The sequence below is a fragment of the Oncorhynchus masou genome, chromosome 24 (assembly GCF_036934945.1).
Source record: "Oncorhynchus masou masou isolate Uvic2021 chromosome 24, UVic_Omas_1.1, whole genome shotgun sequence".
NCBI classification, from domain to species: domain Eukaryota; kingdom Metazoa; phylum Chordata; class Actinopteri; order Salmoniformes; family Salmonidae; genus Oncorhynchus; species Oncorhynchus masou.
In genome coordinates, this window is record NC_088235.1 from 86,804,699 (window position 1) to 86,819,267 (window position 14,569).

A 14,569-nucleotide genomic window follows, 5' to 3' on the forward strand; every position below is an offset into this window, starting at 1 on the left:
TTATTTTATTTTCACAATTGTTTTACAACACAGCCAATGTTGACTTTGTGGCTGTTGTAACTAGCGACAACCCGCCCTGATGGAGAAGATGCGACGCCTTCTTCCGCCTACGATATATTTTTCCTCCTATCAGAGAGTTGAGCGACGGTAACGTTTTAATATTCAAGGGGTCTTCTTCTCTTCATCCGTCCCCTCATCTAGGGAGGTAGTTCATGTTGTACTACTATCGAATGATGTATTTAAAATAACATGGTGATTAAAAAAAAGTAAAATTATGCCATGGCATTGTTTAATACTCGTTTCTTATTGGCTTGAAGGGCATTCTAGAGCGTGCATCATTTTCTTATGACACACGGTATATCGGCACGGTAGAATTTGTCTTTAATTCATACTTACATGTTTTAAAAGCAAAAGTCGAGTTTAAAACATGATTGGTATTGTTGAATTCGATTATCATAATAGAAAGCTAGGACTGGTTTGGTTGGCTAAAATAACAAGTCTGTTTGATTACCACATCAACTATTGTAGCTATCTATTAAACTTGCTAGCGACTTCAGATGTTGAACACAATGTGTGGCAAATGTGTTGAATTATAGCCATGGTATAAAAGGGATAATGATCAACTCGGGGCTCAATGCTTTCTCTGGAAAATAACGCAACTCATTGGAAGGTAATTTCAACGCAGATATTACATCGTCATGGAAAACACCTTTGACGTCCTTCAACATTATTTTCCATTGAACGCATAGCCACTCGTTGATTATCCCTTACACATTTTGTATGCCTTATTACCAGTCACGACCAGCTGTCAGTTATTCATGATTGTCGCCTGGGGTAATGGAGTGACCATTTCTATTTCTATGGGAGTGACATTAGGGGCGCAGATGTCAATGGGGCGGCTGCTCGATGCTCGTCTCCTAGGCAATCGCCACGGTCCCAAGGGCAACGACGTGTGGTAAGAAGATAATGCCCTTGGCTTGCATGTTTGCTTTCATCAAAATGTGGGACAGAGTAGTAGAGGGATGGGTTGACCATGTTGTATTGAATCATGCTTTCTTGCATGACATTACACTATTAATACTATCTGTATTAATACAGCCAGTGATGGGGAAGCTACTTTGAAAATATAGGTTACCAAGCTACCGTGTTACTTCACAATGGAAGAAGTTATGCTACACCAAAGCTACCCTAAAGAAAAATGTTGTTTACTTAGCTAAAGTTGATTCAAACTGTTTTTGCACAGAGAGTAGTTCCAATAGTTAGCTACACCACCACAATTGAGTGAAACTACGATCACGCTAATGCAAAAGGTAGTTTAATTACCTGTTTTATTTTTTGTTGCATTATTTTAGCTTAAAAATTACATTTAGGGGAATTTTATGAAGGGAAAATATTTGTTTTGGGAATTTTATACATTTCTATGTCGGATGGAAATGCCCTTGTCCTGAGCCAATTTCAATCTCTCCAAAAAATTATATAATGAATATGAACTGAAGGATATTTATTTCAAAGCTGTGATTCATAAAAAAAATGTGGCCTGTGATTTGGTAAAGATGTGTGAAAAAACCCTGAATTAATCAGGAATGAGCAGGTTCAGCTACACCACAAGGACCCATTATTCATGTCCTCTTTACATGTAGTGCAATAAGACTGCTCATGGTCTGAAAAGCTCTCTACTTTTGATAGATTTAAACAAACTACAGTGTATTCTGAAAGTATTCAGAACCCTTGACCTTTTCCACATTTTGTTACATTACAGCCTTATTCTAAAATGGATTAAATTATTTTCATCAATCTATATGCAATACCCCATAATGACAAAGCAAAAACAGGTTTCACAAATGTTTGCAAAATTATGAAAAATAAAAAAATAGAAATATCACATTTAGATAAGTATTCAGACCCTTTACTCAGTACTTTGTTGAAGCACCTTTGGCAGCAATTACAGTCTCAAGTCTTTGGGTATGACGCTACAAGCTTGGCACACCTGTATTTGGAGAGTTTCTCACATTCTTCTGTGCAGACTCTCTCAAGATCTGTCGGTTTGGATCGGGAGTGTCGCTGCACAGCTACTTTCAGGTCTCTCCAGAGATGTTTTTCATCAAGGATCTCTCTGTACTTTGCTCCATTCATCTTTCCCTCGAACCTGCATAGTCAATCAGTCCCTGCCCCTGAAAATCTCCACAGCCTAATGCTGCTGCCACCACCATGCTTTACCGTAGAAAGAGTGCCAGGTTTCCTCCAGACGTGACGCTTGGTATTCAGGCCAAAGACTTCAATCTTGATTTCATCAGACCAGAGAATCTTGTTTCTCATGGTCTGAGTGTCCTTTAGGTGCCTTTTGGCAAACTCCAAGCAGGCTGTCATGTGTCTTTTCCTGAGGAGTGGCTTCCACCTGGCCACTCTACCATAAAGGCCTGATTGGTGGAGTGCTGCAGAGATGGTTGTTCTTCTGGAAGGTTCTCCCATCTCCACAGAGAAACTCTGGAGTTCTGTCAGAGTGACCATTGGCTTCTTGGTCACCTCCATGACCAAGGCTCTTCTCCCCCGATTGCTCAGTTTGGCCTGGCGGCCAGCTCTAGGAGGAGTCTTGGTGGTTCCAAACTTCTTCCATTTAAGAATGATGGAGGCCACTGTGTTCTTGGGGACCTTCAATGCTTCAGAAATGTTTTGGTACCCTTCCCCAGATCTGTGCCTCGACACAATCCTGTCACGGAGCTCTATGGACAATTCCTTTGACCTCATGGCTTGGGTTTTGCTCTGACATGCACTGTCAACTGTGGGACCTTATATAGGTATGTGCCTTTCCAAATCATACCCAATTTGTAAGTCGCTCTGGATAAGAGCGTCTGCTAAATGACTTAAATGTAAATGTAAATGTATATCCAATCAATTGAATTTACCACAGCTGGACTCCAATCACATTGTAGAAATATCAAGTATGATCAAATGAAACAGGATGCTCTTGGGCTCAATTTCGAGTCTCATAGCAAAGGGTCTGAATACTTATGTAAATAAGGTATTTCTATTTAAAAAAAATCTTTAATACATTTGCGAAAATGGCTAAAAACTTGTTTTCTCTTTGCCATTATGAGGTATTGTGTGTAGATTAATGAGGATTTTTAAAATCCATTTTAGAATAAAGCTGTAATCTAACAAAATGTGGAAAAAGTCGAGGGATCTGAATACTTTCCGAATGCACTGTAATTCTAAATCACCATGGTCACAACCATAAACTGTCAACTCCATCTATCTGATGGATATGATATGAATTTTGGTTCAAATATGTTTGTTTTTATGTACATTTTAGAGTCATAAAGCAACTGAGCAATAACAACATTTATACGTTTTATACCACTTGAATTAAGAAAAATGCAATTTTTGTCTAACGTCAACTCCGTCAGAATACTGGAAGATCTGATAGAATGGTTATGTTTATATTGGGGATTTTCAAATGGATCATGTTTCATATTTTGTGTGGCTCGTCAAATCTGCCACTGATGGCTAACCCCCTTAATATACAATTTATTTGTCAATATTCTGAAAAAATATTTAAGCAATGTTCTGCAACACATGTTTAAACTATTGAAGTATTTGCTGTGCTAAACCTAAGGGATGATGTTTGCTTTATAAATGTTAAAAAAAATATATATTCTGAATCTAGAATAACTTACCAAAATGCTAATAGAATTAGCCCTGAGTGTACAAAACATTAGGTACACCTTCCCAATATTGAGTTGCACCACCCTTTTGCCATCAGAACAGCCTCATTTTGTCGGGGCATGGACTCAAACAATGTGTCAAAAGAGTTCCACAGGGATGCTGGCCCATGTTGATTCCAATGCTTCCCACAGTTGTGTCAAGTTGGCTGGATGTCCTTTGGGTGGTGGACCATTCTTGATACACACAGGAAACTGTTGAGTGTGAAAAAGCCAGCAGCGTTTCAGTTCTTGACACATTCAAACCAGTGCACCTGGCACCTACTACCGTACCCCGTTCAAAGGCATTTACATTTTTTTGTCTTGCTCATTCACCCTCTGAATGGTACACATACATAATCCATGTCTCAATTGTCTCAAGGCTTAAAAATCCTTCTTTAACCTACTTCTTTCTCCCTGATTGAAGTGGATTTAACTAGTGACATCAGTAAGGGATTATATATTTCACCTGGATTCACCTGATCAGTCTATCTATGCCATGTAAAAAGCAGGTGTTCTTATTGCTATAAAGCAAAAAAATACAAATATTTGTGTTATATACAGTGCCTTGCGGAAGTATTCGGCCCCCTTGAACTTTGCGACCTTTTGCCACATTTCAGGCTTCAAACATAAAGATATAAAACTGTATTTTTTTGTGAAGAATCAACAACAAGTGGGACACAATCATGAAGTGGAACGACATTTATTGGATATTTCAAACTTTTTTAACAAATCAAAAACTGAAAAATTGGGCGTGCAAAATTATTGTAAAAATGAATGTAAAAATGAGTTGACATAAATCCAGTTAGGTGCATTTTATGAAACAAATTCAAGAAATAGTAGGTTGTTCCCTTATATGGTGTGATAGCTGATACTTTGGTCTATCAAAATATATATTTCCAATGTTGTTAATATTAATAAAAAAATATTTGTGAAAAAAATAGTTGATTGTCCCGTTTTTCAAGAATCCCTGATCTACATATTTAGTTTCTGTATGCTAACAGCCTATTTCAGCCTACATATTTCCATTATTAAAATGCATACTTGATAATGAAATCCTTTACTTACAATATTATATTTTAAATGTATATGATATTATTTGATATTGTCTGCCATTGAGATTAAGCAGATTTCTTTAGAAGCAACATTTTCATCATAGCCCAAGTGGTACTGTAGCTCCATTCCAGTGGCTCTACAGCTCCAGGTTTTGTATTATGGAATCCATTAGCCCCCTATCTCCCCAAGGCAGGTAGCTGCTCCCTGATTTGCTTCCTGGTGTCTGACTCAGCCTTTATTACAGCAAGCCGAGCATCAGCCTGAAAGCAGCGTTAGCCTCTCCTGATTGGCTCACCCAGTGAGCGTGTGTGTATCCATCCATTATTAATGACACATACACATACTATGTTAAATTGTATTGTACTTTTTGAGAAAAATATATATTTTTTGTGGAGTTAGAGGTATCCGCAGACCCTGAAGTTACTTCCCTTCTCTCACATCATCTCTGAGGTGCTTTCGGACTGGGAGTGGCACTGTGCTTTGTGAAGGGTCCTTCAGCCTCCGGTGAGGGAGCGGATTGACGAAGGAGAGTGGTGGAGAGTAGAGCAGAGGAGGGGAGAGAGGAGAGCCGAAGCTGCACACACCCTGAGATGCTCTGCTGGCTAAGAGAGGAGGAGATGTCTCTGCAGGAGTTCCAGCAGCATGTGGGCTGTGTCATCACACATGTCGGTGAGTGTCCTGTCTTCATCCCTCCATCAGCCATCAGCCACACTGAGGGTTGTGGGGAGGGAAAGGGTATGTACCAGGGAGCGAGAGAGGGAGCAGGGAGGTGATACCCAGCAGCTGCTCCCTGGATGGTCTCCCTATTCCAGGCAGTATGGAATAGGGAATTGCTTTATAGTAGAGATACATGTGTAAATGTATGGTCTAAACTGGTAGAAATGTCAGATTTGGGCTGATCATTATAGCTGCAATTTACATAGTTAGTTCAAGGTCATAGTCAACATTACACAAATGACAATGAAGTATGTGGTTATATCTAGTGGACCATCTGGTATGTGGATTTATATTTGATTTTTGTATAGTTTCATAATGAACACGTCATGTTCCTCACACCGGTCAGACTTCTCATACTATGCTGGTGTACTAACTAGTTGTCACAGAACTTCACAGGGGTGTTATCATAGAGTGTGATTGTCAAATCAAATCACAGAGAAATCAAATTTGATTTGTCACATACACATGGTTAGCAGATGTTAATGCGCGTGTAGCGAAATGCTTGTGATGTAGTGTAATTGTTGTGGTGTAGCGAAATGCTTGTCGTGTAGCGAAATGCTTGTGATGTAGCGAAATGCTTGTGGTCCTATGCTCCTATATTGAAAAGGATTTTCCATTATCTGATAATCCCATCCCATTCTTATTATGAATTTAATTGCAAATCACTATAACCACATTTAAGAGTTAATATTTTATATCATCATGAAGATAGATATACTGTATTTACTGGTTTCATTAGCTATTTAATGAAAGTCAATGTCATTAGCCACAGAAAACAGAAAACCTAATATAAATCTCTTTAGATTCCTATTTGCCCCTCTCTCAATTCCTCTTGTTGACCACCATTCCACATTCTACATCCGGGTCTTCTGGGCTGGACAGAGGAAGTAGGTTATCGTGCCACGCTGGAGATTGTTACGGAGTGTCTTCTATCATGGCTCTAGTGAAGCAGGCAGTCAGCAGCCATCCATGGGGGAGGGGACCATGCAGGCAGTTACCATAGAAACTGAGATTGCCAGGCTTGTGTGCATCAGGCCCTATCGATTTATGGAAGCAGCCTCCCCTGTGTTACTGCTTGCATCTCTCACGCCCCCAATTTATCAGAGACCCCCAATTATCCTCAGTGTCATGTTATATGTTGAGCGTTATAGATCGCTGTCGTGATAATACAGTTGAAGTCGGAAGTTTACATACACATTAAGCCAAATACATTTAAACTCAGTTCTTCACAATTTCTGACATTTAATCCAAGTAAAAATTCCCTGTCTTAGGTCAGTTACGATCACCACTTTATTTTAAGAATGTGAAATGTCAGAATAATAAGAGAGAGAATGATTTATTTCAGCTTTTACTTCTTTCATCACATTCCCAGTGGGTCAGACGTTTATATACACTCAATTAGTATTTGGTAGCATTGCCTTTAAATTGTTTAACTTGGGTCAGACGTTTTGGGTAGGCTTCCACTAGCTTCGCACAATAAGCTGAGTGAATTTTGGCCCATTCCCCCTGACAGAGCTGGTGTAACTGAGTCCGGTTTGTAGGCCTCCTTGCTCGCACACGCTTTTCCAGTTCTGCCCACAAATTTTCTATAGGATTGAGGTCAGGGCTTTGTGATGGCTACTCCAATACCTTTACTTTGTTGTCCTTACTTTGTTGTCCTTTGCCACTACTTTGGAAGTATGCTTGGGGTCATTGTCCATTTGGAAGACCCATTTGCGACCAAGCTTCAACTTCCTGACTGATGTCTTGAGATGTTGCTTCAATATGTCCATATAATGTTCCTCCCTCATGATGCTATCTATTTTGTGAAGTGCACCAGTCCCTCCTGCAGCAAAGCATCCCCACAACATGATGCTGCCACCCCCGTGCTTCATGGTTGGGATGGTGTTCTTCGGCTTGCAAGCTTCTCCCTTTTTCTTCCAAACATAACGATCGTCATTATGGCCAAACAGTTTCATTTTTGTTTCATCAGACCAGAGGACATTTCTCCAAAAAGTATGATCTTTGCCCCATGTGCAGTTGCAAACCGTCGTCTGGCTTTTTTATGGTGGTTTTGGAACAGTGGATTCTTCCTTGCTGAGCGGCCTTTCAGGTTATGTCGACATAGGACTCGTTTTAGTGTGGTTACAGATACTTTTGTACCTGTTTCCTCCAGCATCTTCACAAGGTCCTTTGCTGTTGTTCTGGGATTGATTTGCACTTTTCGCATGTTCATCTCTAAGAGACAGAACACGTCTCCTTCCTGAGCGGTATGATGGCTGCGTGGTCCCATGGTGTTTATACTTGCGTACTATTGTTTGTACAGATGAACGTGGTACCTTCAGACGTTTGGAAATTGCTCCCAAGGATGAACCAGACTTGTGGAAGTCTACAATTGTTTTTCTGAGGTCTTGGCTGATTTCTTTTGATTTTCCCATGATGTCAAGCAGAAAGGCACTGAGTTTGAAGGTAGGCCTTGAAATACATCCACACCTCAAATTGACTCCAATTATGTAAATTAGCCTATCAGAAGCCATGACATCATTTTCTAAGCTGTTTAAAGGCAGGGTAAACTTAGTGTATGTAAACTTCTGACCCACTGGAATTGTGATACAGTGAATTCTAAGTGAAATAATCTGTCTGTAAACAATCATTGGAAACATTTTTATTTGACCTTTATTTAACTAGGCAAGTCAGTTAAGAACAAATTCTTATTTTCAATGACGGCCTAGGAACAGTGTGTTAACTGCCTGTTCAGCTTGGGGATTTGAACTTGCAATCTCTCGGTTACTAGTCCAACGCTCTAACCACTAGGCTACCCTGCCGCCCTGGCATGCTGTGCATGACTTGTGTCCTGCACAAAGTAGATGTCCTAACCGACTTGCCAAAACTATAGTTTGTTAATTAGAAATTTGTAGAGTGGTTGAAAAACGAGTTTTAATGACTCCAACCTAAGTGTATGTAAACTTCCAACTTCAACTGTATGTTATTATACCAATCTGACCTAAATACTGTATCCCCAAAGTGTCATATATAAAAGGTTCCTAATGAGCTTCTCTTTACAGAAGATGATTGACTTGCTACACAAGACGCTGATGAAAGTAATGTTATTCTGCTAGTGGCATTTATTCTCCATTGATTTATTTAAGATCAACGACACACCCCTCTGTTTATCTGTAAGGGATGTAGAACTGTGCAGCTTCAATCACATATTTGACATTTTAAGCCATGAGTGGGAAATGGTGAGCTTGGCAGCTGATGTCGGCAGCACTACCTCAGAGGTATTATTGCAATTAAAACCTTGTAACAGGCTCCATGACTCACAGGGAGAGAGAAAGAGAGAGATTCAAGCCTTATCTGAGCTCTCATTGGTGGCAGGTGACATCATAGTTGCCAGAAAGTGAAGGCTGCGTAATTTAAGGTAACGTCGTATTGATTTTATGAACGATTCATGATATCAAATGATGTTTCAAACAGAATTATTGTAATGATTAGAATTCAGACCGTAGTATTTGTATCCAGTCACAGCTCTCCCAAGCAAATTATATTTAGAGGGAAATACATTACCTAATTGAAATGAACCTTCAAATAGTTTTCAGGAAGTTAAGGTCAGGCAAAAGTATGTTATGGTTTGTTGCCTCTATAGCAACAGAGGAATTACAGTAGCACAATGCTTCCTGTGTACTGGGAAATCCTCCATAACACACCCCAAGGATCTCTAATAGGAAGAATTACATTTCCATACAGGAAAATATAAACTCAGTATTACTGGTTGAATTCTTAACCTCATTGTGTGCAAAGAATTTGGCCCACTGTAGCAGTAACCCTAATTTTGCACACTGTACTATTTATCACAGTAGAAGAATGGGCATGTGTGGCATCAGTCACCCGTTGCTAATTGCACTAGGAGGATTAGTATTGTCTGGCCACTCATGGCTGGCCCCATATACAGTATGTGGTTCACACAGGGAAATGAAACAGTCTATAGACCTATAGAAAAAGAAAATACAACCACTTCCAAACATGAGCACAGAATATAGACACAGCTTGCAGCTGACAGGCACCAAGGCTGGAAAACACATTCCAATGTCAGAGTAATAACTACAATATATGGTTTCCGAAGGCATTTAGTTTCAAGCATCATTTTCTCTGATAAGTGATAAGTGACATGACAATGTACATGTTCTGCTGGCTCTACAACACAGGCCTCTATCCTAGACGTTGTGTATTTTGTGTGAGCATGCTTATGGTTTCTCTCACCACAAATGTTGGCTAACTTTTCTGTCAATCATTTTGTTGTAACTATGGCACTGTGCTAGTTATATCCTCTTACAGTAAGCCATGAATCTATTGAAACTCTATGGACATCTGCAATGTTGGTTTGTGCAGGTTATCATAGATAGATAAATAGAAATCAGCATTGTTTTGTCCCTCCCTTTATTTATGTGCCCGTCCCTCATCGGCTTAGCAGCCAAAGGGTCAGTGCTGTTCTCTAAAATCAATACCAGATGCCACCATGAGGGCCTGGTGCCATGTTATTCTGTGATACTGATAGTACATTCATAAGCCTTGGCACAGAATGAGACACAATTCAGATCTATAAAAAACTGTCCCATACGCAGAGAGGTAAACAATGGGAAGGTCCAAGGGTCATCCTCTCTCCTGTTGGAACAGCAGCCCTGGTGTTCATCATCTCAAACGGCTTGAGCAGATGGCTTCCTTCCTTACCTCTCACCTCTGAAGTCATATCCCCTCACAACAATGCCGTCAACTTTATCTCCGTGTTTGGATTTTAGATTATGTGGATTTAGGGTTTAATGTTTGTAGTGATTCAATATTGTATTATTAGTCGATTTGATTTAATCAACATTGCAATGTTACACATTGGCACAATTGCATAGAATCTGCAGACACATCATAGGCTGTTTGTTTTTTGTATCAGTCATAGGTCGTCAACATCTTTGAACCTCTTTAGGTCAGATAGGGGTTCCAGCCATCAATATCCCCGGTGACATAACCCCAGACAGCTCTGGGCTCTGGGTTTACCCAGCCAGGACAACCTTGTTTTTCTGACGTAGGCTGTATTCACACTGCTTCCTATTTGTCCCTGCTTTACGTGAAATGGGCTCTCGACATCCTTTGGAAAACGTTTGTCTTTTTTCGCACAGACCCCTTTGGGCTTTGGCCAGCATTTGACTTGTGCTCACAGTAACACAATGGAACAATAGTCCACTGAGCCATAACATATGAACATATATTTGAGAGTCTGGCCTAATTTCTGACTCTAGTGTAACTACTCAAGTTCCAGAGGGCTCAGGGTGGCCCCTCAGATCAGCTCAAACCAAATGAGGTCAAGCCCCACAGCATGCTTGGGAAACCAGATGGCACGTAGTGAGAAGAGAGGAGTCTTACTAGGTCAGCCTAGGACACACAGAGGGAGTACTTGGGATGACTACTCCCCATTCTCCTTCTGTGACCTTGACCCCATGACCCTCCACTCTCTGAAGGTGGGTAGGATGGTTTGCAGCAAGGTTTGCTCACCCCCCCACAGGGCATTGTTTTTGAGAATAATTACCTCTCAAGGACACTGTGTCGTTTCATTGTAGAGAATAACACTGCAGATGTTTAGAACCTTAATCTATCTCGCAAGTGGCTGCAGTATATTGTGTGCAGTCACAGAAGACCTGATCTTTGGATCGATTTCCTATCCTCAGGTCCTCTCATGATTGAGAGATTTGATGCTCTGCTCCTGCCCTGGTAACTGAGGTTCACAGCACTAATAATTTATACATCAGATAATAGACCAGATGTTTACAACAGCTCTGAATGTGGGACAACATACTGCTCATTTATTATTGAATGGTGCTGAAGCTATCTTTTTTCATGATGTTTTCACATATTTTAACATAATGTTTTTTCAGACTGGGTAGGGTTGTTCCTGTCAGATAAATCAACAAATGGAAGGTAAATATATGCTATTTGGACTTGACGGACTCGGTTGTAATTTAGTCATGTACAACTTGTGAAGAGGACCAGCTGAAGCTTCCAATATCTATATTTTAAAAACAGGGTGACTTTGTGTTGACATGATAACATACATGTGCGAGCCTCATTACAATAGCAGGAAGAGATAAAAGACACTGTGTGTGTGTGTAACAGCTTCACCCCTACCTGGGCCCGAACCAGGGACCCTCTGCACACATCAACAACTGACACCCTTGAAGCATCGTTACCCATCGCTCCACAAAAGCTGCGACCCTTGCTGAGCAAGGGAAACAACTACTTCAAGGTCTCAGAGCGAGTGACGTCACCGATTGAAACGCTATTAGCGCACACACCCCGCTGATTAGCTAGCCATTTCACACCGGTTACATGTGGTTATCTGACTCAGTGTGTGTGACCCTGGACCTCTTGACTACTGGTCAGAGCTCACATATACAGTACTAATCCTCACCATCCTTGTGTGTGTGTGTGTGTGTGTGTGTGTGTGTGTTTTCTGGAGGGAGGAGTGACTGCCAGATACCAGTGTTACTAGTATAATGTGGCCTTACTGCAAACATTGGACCCATGCACTGCAGGGTTATAGTGCAGGCATATAGCCCTGTGATTCGTTGATGTCAACCATGGGTGATGGTAAGGGCTGGCCGGCTGATCAGGCTTCAGAACTGAATAGGTCATGGTTCAGGGAGGGCTGCAGAGGACGTGGAAATGGGAAGTGTGATCTCCAGATCCAGATTTCTTCTATGCTAGCATCTTGTTCCTGTTTTTCTGTTTTTAGAGCACATGTCCCAATGGTAAAGGTCATACCTCCTTCTGCTGACAGAGCCACATGGTGATGTCATATGATGGAATTGACTCCTTGCCCTTAAGTTGAAAAACAAACAGTGCAAATGTTGTTATAATATGCTTGCAGGAGTTGCTGCTTTTGTAGTCTTTCATGCTGTTTCGTTAGCATAGTGGTTTAAAATAGATACTGTCAATATAGAGATTCAAAATCATACTGTTGAACTGAACTAAGGATAGTTCTACTCACATGAAGTAATCGCTCCACCTCGATACCACTTGGGAATAGGAGTCTGGATCCTGCCATTCTATCAGCTTGCTAGACCAACTATCTGAACATAGGCTGTGGAGACTTATCTCAAAGTCATCTAAAAAGAAAGGTGGGACATTTCACTTCTTTACATTATATGCCAAACGTGGCGTATCACGTGATGTGATATGTGCGCTGTAAGGTATGCTTGAGCTGTGACAGCTTGTTGTTAATGTGTATTGTTGGGGCATGCAGAGGTAAACACTAATGCTAAAAAAGGCCTATCATGTCAATAAACTGCTCCCTGAATAGACTAGTGTATTAATATTAGCTAGTGAGAGTAATGTATGTTTATCAGCCAGTGGAAAGGTAAGCTTTAAGATACAGATCTGTGTGTTATGTCTCTTTAAAGACAGGAAGCCCACCGGATACAATTTCCTGTGACAAACATCAAGGCTACAGTATCACACATATTGGTCTTTGCTTTGACACTAAAAGGACACATGTTGATGTAATGGTTGGTAGCTCCTTTGCCTCTTCAGTTGTTACAGTATGCTGTGTGGTGTAAAAAAGATCTATTGGAGTAGTAGGATTTCTGCTTCTTTTTTTTTGAAAATAGCAGTTCTACAAACTTTGCCCCCTAAATGTGAGGGGACACACAAACACATGCACACACAGACACACTCCAACACACACATAATTTGTGTTGTTGTATTGTTTGTATATTGTTCTATTTTACATTTGTGTGACTCTCCTTGTCTATCAGTGTATGAGTGTTTTGTGTTTTTTTGTGAACCCCAGGAAGAGTAGCTGCTGCTTCTGCAAAAGCTAACGAGGATCTGAATAAACAAATAAACAAACAAATGACTGCCATGCCCATGGGTGTAACTTAGATACAGTATGCCTGAGTATTACTGATAATATTCTTGTGTGTTTATTCTCATGTGATACATACCCTTGTCCACTGAGAGTGTCTTGGCAGGGAGGGGTTGAGAAAGGGCTTCCGAGACAAGGCCAGGCCAGTGAATGAGCTACAGCCAGAAGGAGGAAAGCGGTGTTGGGTTCCTGACGCACGGTGGCCTCACAGCACAACGGCTGAATGTCGGGCAGGGTGGGGGAGGAAAGGGAAGCCCCCAGTGCCTCAGGACATTGTTGAGGAGATTGGTGTAAGCCATGGCAGGCTCCTGAGCTCCACTGGTCACAAGACTTCAACTCAGACTGCTGGCAAGAGCCCTGGCAGAACACATACACATGCACCCACACACTCACAGAAACACACACAGTAAGGAATCTGCTCTGCGCTGCTCTCCATACCACAGCTGGAGTCCTCAGGGCAGGACTGTCGGGCTGGTCCAGACAGGAAGACCTCACCATGGGCTCAGTTATGTGTAAGTGACTGGATTATCTACTTTAACCCTTCATGGACATTTTCTGTGTGTTTGATACTCATACAGGTCTGTGGTTATTTTGCCTATGAGTGGTGTGAAACAGATGTGATGTATTCTAGTTGTGGTACTGGAGAAGCCTGCTCAGTAGATAGCAGTAGGTAGGGGCTGGTGATTGAGTGGTGTTTCCTTGTGACGTCTTGAGTAAGAAGTTCTGTGTGCTTACAGGCTGAAGACGTTCAGCAATGTGACCTAACAGAGAGGACGGTGATTACCCTGGTAACACCTTGTGGGAACCTTGTTACGAATAGAGCTAGTAGTTCAAAATGCCCTATAAATTACCATTGGAATGTATGACAGAGTTCTTTTTCAGTTTCCATTGCTTCTATGTTTCCATGTTGTGGATGGTGCATTTCACTTTTAGATTCTCACCTGAGTGTGAAGTCACCTGAGCTAAGATAGAGGTTAGCTAAGAAGGGTTTGTGATTATTCTCTGTTGCATGTGCCTGACAAAGAGAGGTAAGTGGAGGTAAGAGACCTAGGCAGAGGTCAGAGGCAGCAGCTCACTGCCTCCCTGGACTGAAGAGAAATAATTGCGGTGGTAGAGGCTGGCAGGGGACCTGATGTGTGTGTACTGTATGCAGTATGTGTGTGTGTTAGAGTTGTGCTGCTCTGAGAGACCGGCTATCAGATGCAAGGCA

At 41.2% G+C, this 14,569-nt stretch overlaps 1 protein-coding gene across 8 annotated transcripts in view; it reads left to right on the forward strand.

Annotated features, from left to right (window-relative positions):
- The first annotated feature begins 5,193 nt into the window (after window positions 1-5,193).
- LOC135512916 (guanine nucleotide exchange factor DBS-like) overlaps window positions 5,194-14,569 on the forward strand; it is a 116,868-nt gene continuing 107,492 nt past the window's right edge. For 4 of the 8 annotated variants that reach the window (XM_064935421.1, XM_064935423.1, XM_064935426.1 and 1 more), the window contains exon 1: window positions 5,194-5,423. In XM_064935421.1, the coding sequence (XP_064791493.1) occupies window positions 5,345-5,423 (79 nt within the window). In that variant the 5' untranslated portion in view covers window positions 5,194-5,344. Of the gene's footprint in view, window positions 5,424-13,571; window positions 13,872-14,569 lie in introns of those variants that run through there. The other 4 variants (XM_064935428.1, XM_064935427.1, XM_064935429.1 and 1 more) reach the window with 3 other exon arrangements.